This window comes from Nanorana parkeri, unplaced genomic scaffold (genome assembly GCF_000935625.1).
Source record: "Nanorana parkeri isolate BGI_ZX_2015 unplaced genomic scaffold, ASM93562v1 scaffold103, whole genome shotgun sequence".
In the NCBI taxonomy this organism is placed as follows: domain Eukaryota; kingdom Metazoa; phylum Chordata; class Amphibia; order Anura; family Dicroglossidae; genus Nanorana; species Nanorana parkeri.
In genome coordinates, this window is record NW_017306371.1 from 604,901 (window position 1) to 613,682 (window position 8,782).

An 8,782-nucleotide genomic window follows, 5' to 3' on the forward strand; every position below is an offset into this window, starting at 1 on the left:
AGACTGCTAACAATAACAGAACACCTATGGTGGCATTTTTATGTACATATAGAGCATATGCAATTTTGACTAATATTAATTTTCATAAGCCTTTGCTCTGCTTAGCAGTGTGAAAGGCACATTGAATATAATGAAACACAGGCTCAAATCCCCATTCTGTATGTTATTAAACTTCATTGTCAATATACTGTGTGCCCAGGGGTTCCCTGTCCCTAATAAAGATTTGCGCTGTAAGAGCACATACAGATGTTTATAAAATAAGGCTTCACATTTTACACTCAAAAACATAAATGCAGCAATGAATAACACATAGAAGCCTACTACTTTATATATATCTCTGAAAGGGCTCTATAGAAAGACAACATATCAGTTTTATGAGTCAATTACAACCATACTTATTTAACGTGGCTAGTATTGATAAGCTGTCATTAAAAACAATTGAACTTGCAAAATTTACACAGGTGAAAGAGCCCCTCTGGACAACCATAGAAACCTTTGCATTGGTATGAGTGGGGTGGCCAGTGTCCTAGTTAATTTTTACTAGGTAGCAGGGATCTAGTAAACATTACATCATTTATTCTCTAATTTTGTTGGTGGTGGTAAAAACAAGTGCTTTCCTAAAGTGTATCTAACGTATATGCACATTTTTAGTTTTGGATAGAATGGGGAAGGGTAAAACCTTTGTTAGGTTGACATTGTCCTGATGGCTATTGTTACAGGGATTAAAGATTAGGAAAGATTCAACATTTTGAGTCGTCACCTGAACAGGACAAGAGGGGAAACTTTCCAATGGGAACATTTGTTCCATTGACAACTGTGCATGACTGCTTTATTCCCACTTCCTGTTGTTTCTGCAGGACAGAAGATTAATCTGTAGGGATGCAACTATACTAGTTTTTCGGTATTGAGTACGAGTACAGATATTTTTTTCTGTACTCGTCAATACTGAATACTGATATCAAAAATGTCCCATTAAGGAAGCCCAGCAGCGTGTAATGACTCACCACCTGGCTTCCTGATTAGCCGAGAAGCTGGGCGGCATGTAATGACTTGCCGCCTGACTTCCCAATTAGCCGGGAAGCCGTCTCCATGCTCCCTTGTCACCTGGTGATGAGGGAGCATGGAGCCAGCTTCCTGGCCAATCAGGAAGCTGGGGGTGAGTCATTACCCACCCCCAGCTTCCAGATTGGCCAGGAAGCCAGCTCCATGCTCCCTGGTGATGAGGGAGCATGGAGCCGGCTTCCCGGCCAATCAGGAAGCCGGGCAGCGTGTAATGACTCACCGCCCAGGTTCCTTGCACCAGAAGTTCCAGTATCGAGATAGGCATCTGGAGCATTTGGGCGAGTACAAATAATCGGTATAGGCACCGATACAGATACTAGTATCGGTATTGGTGCATCCCTATTATTCTGCCCAATAGAACACACAAAAAAATTAATCTGACTATTCCCTACTCTATCCTAATCTATCCAAAATAATTTAAAAAAAGTTTTGGCTTTGGAGAAACTTTAACAGAGCTATTCACAAAAGGGTGAAGAGTTTGGAGAAGGCAGGAGAAGTGAACAATCTAGGATAACATAGCTGAACTGGAAAGAGCTGAATTGGAGAATTTTTCCAAATAAGCTATTTTGGCCTAGATTGTTCACTGCCTTCTCCAAACTCTTCACCCTTTTGTGAATAGCCCTGTAAGAGTTCTAACCAGACTTTTTTTATGTAAACCAATTGAAGAAACTCCCTGGCTCAGGATGGCCTTACTTGGCCCAAGCCATGTCCAATTTGAGCATCACCTATGACTGGATAGGGATTATTATAGGAGTTACTCACCTTCCCTGCTGCTGCAGCAGCGTGTCTCTTATGACTTGTGGGCATGCTCATTTTTGTGTTTTACCCCAAGTGTCACAGCTACGGCCAGGCAGGTGCAGATGCGTCACTCAGCCACCTCCCTAAAGACACCCATGTACATGATCATGCCAAGCCTATTGGTGTGTCTCTTACATTACTGAGCCTCCCTATGCCTCCGCCTGATCCATGCAGCTCACAACTGCTACTGCAGGTATGCTCTGCCTGTCGCTCCAACTGTCATTCTTGGCTGCTGGCACTGTTTCTGGTACACCCCATGTTTGCCTTGCTTCTGGGCACAATAACTCCTGGTATGCTCCATTTGCCAAACTCTGCCCTTAGAGTTTTTACAATCTGGCCCATCTAAGCATCTCTTTCTGCAGTACGTCCGCCTACCCTGTGTTTCCACACTAATCACCTGGCCATTTCTGCCAGTATTCCTATCCTATCGTTCTGCTGTGTCTGGGGGCAACTAAGTCCAAACCCCCATGAGCCGGTCCCTGATGAATACCATTTGTCCATTAAACTCTGCTTCTTGCCCAGTCGCTGTCAGAATAGGATCTAATTCTCTCTGTTTCACTTGGTTCATGGCAGTTAGAACAACACAGCAGACAATAACGAGCATTGCAGCTAGATGGGCTTACTATTACACACTGATTTTCTAAAAATACAAGTGCTAACTTTCCATAGAAAAATGAAATTACAAGGTACATTGCAGCAATTCCTAGTGAGTTGAATGATGGACAGATGTCTTATCGTTTGTCTTTCTACAGTAGACTGTAACATGTATTTAGAGACATAATTTGTAATATAAGTGGTTAAAGCTATGATTTGCTATCATGTATTGCCTCCTCCTGGTTCCCTACATTCCTCATTTATAAAAGTGTCTAAAGAAAGAATTTGTCTAACTGTTTCTCAACAACCCATCAAGGTCTTTGTTTGTTCTCCCAAGCTGTGTTCTGGTTGCTGTGGGGCAGCACTGACCATCATTTCTTTACTTTTACTTTTAAAATGTGACCATATGAGCTTAAATTTAAAGGAACCCTGTACCAAGAAAACATGTAGTCTGCCATTGTTGAATTTCTCTTTTGAACATCATAGTTGCCTGGCCTTTATGCTGTTCCAAAGGCTTCAGTAGTTAGTGTCAGTGACCTGGAACAAGTATGCAGACTATGCATACTTTTTCCAGAGCAAGAACTTAGAATGTATCAAACACGGAGATAGCAATGGCAGCCCTAGAATTATTGCTCTTTCTCTGGCTTTTGTGGCCCAACATGTATGGTGCAATCGTTGTTTTTGTATGAAGGTACAACCGTCATTTGCTTGTGTTTGTATGTGCTTGTAGGGGGAGTTTAATCAAATGATTTAGTGTTTTTTATTGATTTTATGTAAGTAATTTTTTTTTCCCTTAACTGTATTGCTATCACATAGGGGGGTCACAAACCTGTGGTGACAGATTCTATTTAAGAAGATATTAGGGGTCTATTATTCCAATGTAGCTTATCATAATTGTGCTTGATAAGCTTCAACCCTGGCCACAGCAGTCGGGGAATTATAGCTCAGAAACCGGAAGTGACGAAATGCTTGTCGCTTATACTGAGCTTAGGGTGACGGGAGGATGCTAGTTTGTGTCCTCCCTTTACCCTTAGGAGAACTATGGGGAAAAGCCATAACCCCATAGTTCTCCTTTAATCTCACTTTAGTGTTCTGTATTTTGTATGCCAAAGGCAACTCTCACAACACAATAGCTTTGACGGTATTTGCCTAGTGACCATGACATCACTGGAGTTGGGATATATCATTGCTGTAGGTGTATCCCAAACAGCTTGAATCCAAAAATTGTATTATTATAAAGGAAAAAAGAGCAAGACATGGCAATCAGACTCTATGAGTTTGCACACAAACTACACAGAATTGTAACGTTTAATCATCCAAGGCATACATTTTTTGTACTGGGCAGAAGCAATTTTTTCGGTTATTTTAAATTAAAGTAAAAAAAAGAATGTTTAGAATATAACTATTAGTTCAAGTAGGCAGTTACTTACTTGTGCTAGCAATGCTACAGATCATGAAGAAAAATGTAATTAATAAAACAAAAGTGCATGATGATCTGCTATGATGATTTGAGAGCAAATAAAATCAAATGCCTTGCTTCTAAGATGATGTTATGAGCGGAGTAAAAATCACAGGCACTCACCACCTCCCAGTTCCTCTCCTTGTTGAGAGCAATCACCACCAGTGCAGGATTGATGAGGTACCCATCTTCATTAAATGAGAAGTCCTTTCCTCCCCAGGAGATGTTCATGAAATATCTGTTAAGATAGTATTCCAGTCTCAGTAAATGATAGCAGCAAGGGACTGCATTTGGTATTCTGCTCTAGGGCCCTTATAGTTGATTGGCTAATCTATCAAAAGTTTGATAAAATAGCAATATATGTTCCTGACTGACAGTGGTCATAATGCTGCCAATACCTGACACCTTGTCTAAATCATAGCAAACAAATCAGTTAAACACCAGTGTAGAAGTTGGAGCAGTTTTTAAAAATCCATTTACCGCATAAGAACAGCAAATGTGGTATGCTCAGGGCATAATGTGTTAGAAAGTGTAAGGAAGTAATAATTTAGTTAGAACTATCAACTGCTTGCCCTTTCTAATAAATTGTTTGACCCAGTTCAGGTCTACAACTGGCCACAGAGAGTAGAAATGGTTAGAAGATCTTACCACAGAAAATATATTTGGATGGGTGTTTGTTATGCACACCTCTGGTGCTGACGCTTCTCTGGGAACAAGGAGTCCTAATATATGTCCTTAGTGATTCCAACCAGACTTTAGACACTTTTCTTATTTTTTTTCTCTTAACGCTGTGGGTACACCTTAGACAACCTAAATATTATGTAATCCTAATACAGTTGTAGGGGTGAGGTTTGCCACTACCATAGGTTCTCCGTTTCAGATATACAATGGGGGGAATTTATTCAAACTGGAGCAGACAAAATCTGGAGCAGATTTGCCCTGCAACCAATCAGCTTCTCTGTCTCTTTTCAAATCTTACCTGAGCAAATTGAAGAGAGATGCTGATTGGTTGCCATGGGCAACTGCTCCAGAATTCTGCCTGCTCCAGTTTTGATAAATTGCACCCTCTATATTTAATTGCAAGTAGTTTGTTTGGTAATATGTGGTGAAGCAGGGGTCAGCAAGACTTACAACTCTGGTCATGCATAGCAGTGGGTAAACAATTTAAATGTTTATGGTAGTTCTTAAGTACATAACAGGGACTAAGAACTGTGTACCTCCTGACAATCTAAAAAATCGCAGGGTTAGGCCCCTGTATAACAATAAATAAGGTCCTTCAGCAACCATTACAAATTATATATGTTTGGGTATCCAGATGCACAAGAGTCTAGCATGTACAGGGGTAGAGAGCAGTGGACAGACATATACATAAATATATTGGTTAACACTTGGGGACCTTTTAGATTATTTCTTGCCATATATGTGTATATAAATATATTTTTTAAAGTGGCCTGACCTTTACTGGTGATGTTACTAGCAGATGAACTAAGGGAGGACAGTAGATCAAGATATACTCTGTTTAGGGTTATTCGATTTTCAGTTGAATATTAAAATGCACATTTTACTGTGTGTTACCACAATGCAAGGTAATGCATCAGTATATGTGCATTGAGATATATTTTATCATGTATCAAACTTATTATATACAGCAAACAATAATGCACCTGCATTATAGTGCACCACAAAACACATATGTAACAATTCTGAGTTGTGGTGTGCTGCATTAAAAAAAAAGGATGCAGGTGCATTTTTACATGTTTTGCAGTGCACTGACATGCCATTAAAAATAAACACACAATACTAATGTCATTTACATTAGCACACAAAATGACATAAATGATTGCACTGCAACAATGTGAATGAGCCCTTAATGATGGTTGATAATCTCAATTTATTAAAATAAATCTAATGCATTAATATCCACAAACCTAACATCTAGGAAATACAATGTTTTGTAAAATGAAAAATGTTACCGCATACATCTTATATTATAGTGAAGGTAAGATTTAGCATATTCATGAAAATAGAAAAGGTTTTGTGAGTCATGAAAGGTTGGTATGAAATTCTACTACTCTGGAACATTTGGATATTTTAGAGAAATAATGGACTTTGTTTTGAGAGCATTACAGACATTCTTTATATGTCTGTTAGGAACTGAACTTTTGTTGCACTGCTAGTCAACAATAGGATTTCCATTACTACAGGATGTCAGTTCATAAAAGGTTTGTTGAGTAAGCCATTTTGCTCCTGAAAGCTGAAATTAATCGTGTTTCTGGAGAATAAGAATTTTCTATTCTCATCTTGTATTTGCTAAAGCATAGGTATAGAGTATTGTGTAACTCAACTGACATCTATTCTGTAAGTGTTTTATATATGGCTAGAGTAAGATTGCTTTGTCTTCATGTACAGAAATACATAGGTTGCCATTGCTGTCCTCTTTCTTAACATGATAGCTAACTAATTTTGGCTAAGTCATCTGGAAGATGACTGTCACAGTCATCATCCAGATTTAATACATTTAGGGGTCTATTCACTAAGCTGCCATAGGCAGCCGAGTGAATGACCGACCTAAAGCGAAGTGAGCCGAACGCTTTTCGGCTATTCACTTCAGGCTGGTACGGTTGAAATCAGCCGTACATCGGGTGGCTTCACGTGCCTTTGGGTCGGCCGAACATGCCCAGCATGTTCGGCCGACCCGAAGGGCAGGAGGAGGTCGACTCAGCCGAAAATTGAAATAGCCAATAGGAGTCTAGCAATGCATTCCTATGGGCAAAATTATTATTATTTTTGTCTATTCTGACATGGCTCCGTGTCAAAATAAAGACAAAAAAAAAGAAAAAGCAGTGTTTCTCTCCTGGGCGCCCGGGAGTGTTTGCTGTCTGGAGATCAGTGTCCCTGGTTAGCTGGTAACCAGGGACGCTGATCTCTCTGCAAGTCCGCCCAGCTGTCAGAAGCTCAGCCGAGCCGAGGCATATGCCTTCGGCTCAACTAAGTTCAGGAGCTGTACGGGCTATTGTGAATAGCCCGTACAGCAGCCCTTCGGTTCTAATGAACCGAAGGGGTCCTGGGGCCGAAGCTAGCCGAAGGATCGGCCAAAGCTACGGCCAGATCCTTTGGCTACTTCGTGAATAGACCCCTTAGTCACTGGCTCTGAACAAGCACCGTCGAATAAGTTGAGACTTATTTGGCTCCCAGATCTAGTAGACCCACTGTGTCGAATCTGGTTGACTATAGGGGAAAGCACTCATGGACTCTACTTGTTCAGCTCACTTTTCTTAATGTAACAATATAGTTTCAGAAAACATTGCATTGTTGCCACAGGTTACTATGAAAACAAAGAAACAAAATCAGCAAAAAAATGATAGTTAAGGGAAGAAAGAGTTCATTATTTATTATTGGTATTTGATCAGCACCGACAAATTATGCAGCGCTTTACACAGTGCACATTCACATCAGTCCTTGCCCTCAAGGAGCTTACTATCTAAGGTCAGCAGGAGCAGCTGTTTTCTGACAGCTGCTCCTGCTGAATAATATAAAGAAATGACAGGCTGTCATCTTGACAGCCAGTAATTTACACAAATATCAGTGGAGGGAGAGGCAGCAGGGAGAGAGAGGCTGGAGGTAAGAGATGCATCCTATAAACCTTTTTAGGACACATCTCTTAGATTCAAAATCCTCAAGTGGATAACATGAAGCTATACCTTTTCAGAAGAAAAAATAGCATTTAAAATGTTTGACTTTTACAGGGCTAGTTACAAGTGTTGCTAGAATTATTATAGTCCTATGATTCCCTTGGGGAGACTGGAGAGAAAAAAGTTGCATTACTACAAATCTCCTTATTAATTTCCTGATCAGGAGAGTATGGTTTAAAAGAGCACGGTTAAATAGAGCCTAAGCCTGCTTCTCCCTGTATACAATGCAAACATACGCTACACAATATATGCCTTATTTACCATGCCACAAGTAATAGTCTCACAAACACACATAAACCTCAGGACAAATGATAATTATTTAAAAATGAAACCCTTCCATTATACACAATTTTCTGTACACAGAATATAGACATACAGTATATCTGACACTCTGAGCCTAACTAATAATTGGGGCAAATCAACCAGCAACTGTTGCAACAATGAACAGTTAAGTCAGGAGGATGTATGTGCAGTGCAGCTTACAAAGTAGGACTATGTAATGAACAACATAGTATATAGAGCGCAGTGGTCATTACTTTTGAATATACAACATAGCTTTTAGCGTGCGGTGTATGGTAGGTAACAGGTCCTCTTGCTTTGGCTGTAGTAGAGTGTGTTTTTAATCTTATGAAACATATGCTGATAGTTTCTGCTATCATATGAGGACTGATAATATTTGTTTCTGAACAATGGAATTATTATAAGACTGCAGACATCACTGGACATAGCAGAAATCAAGCTGAAACCTGCTGTGATAGTATTTAACCCTATATACAGTATATATACATGTATCCATTTAATATGCTTTGTTATATTCTATACACCAACCTTTCTTACATGCCAACTCTATCCTATTACGTGACGATATTCCTGAAACTTGATAACACGTAAGGCTTACCTTCATAAAGGTGTATACTTTATATTATTATATTTTTAATATTATTATGATGCGCATGTAATTGTCTGTATAAAAACTTTCATATGCCCAATAATTTGTAAATGTCTCTCTTCTTATCACATATACTGCATGATATTAAAACCATTTTGGATTATCATAATAATAGCAGGATTTTATCTGGACTGATCAATTTATCCAAGACAAGTGGAACGAAGTATAAGATACAACATAGCACAGAGTAATGGTAATGAATATGTATGTAAAAAAAAAAAAAAAAAA

At 39.3% G+C, this 8,782-nt stretch overlaps 1 protein-coding gene across 1 annotated transcript in view; it reads right to left on the reverse strand.

Annotated features, from left to right (window-relative positions):
- Positions 1-8,782, reverse strand: part of GRIN2D (glutamate ionotropic receptor NMDA type subunit 2D) — a 334,622-nt gene that overhangs the window by 210,539 nt on the left and 115,301 nt on the right. The window contains exon 3 of the mRNA XM_018552951.1: positions 4,037-4,151. Coding sequence (XP_018408453.1) covers positions 4,037-4,151 — 115 coding nt within the window. The remainder of the gene's footprint in view (positions 1-4,036; positions 4,152-8,782) is intronic.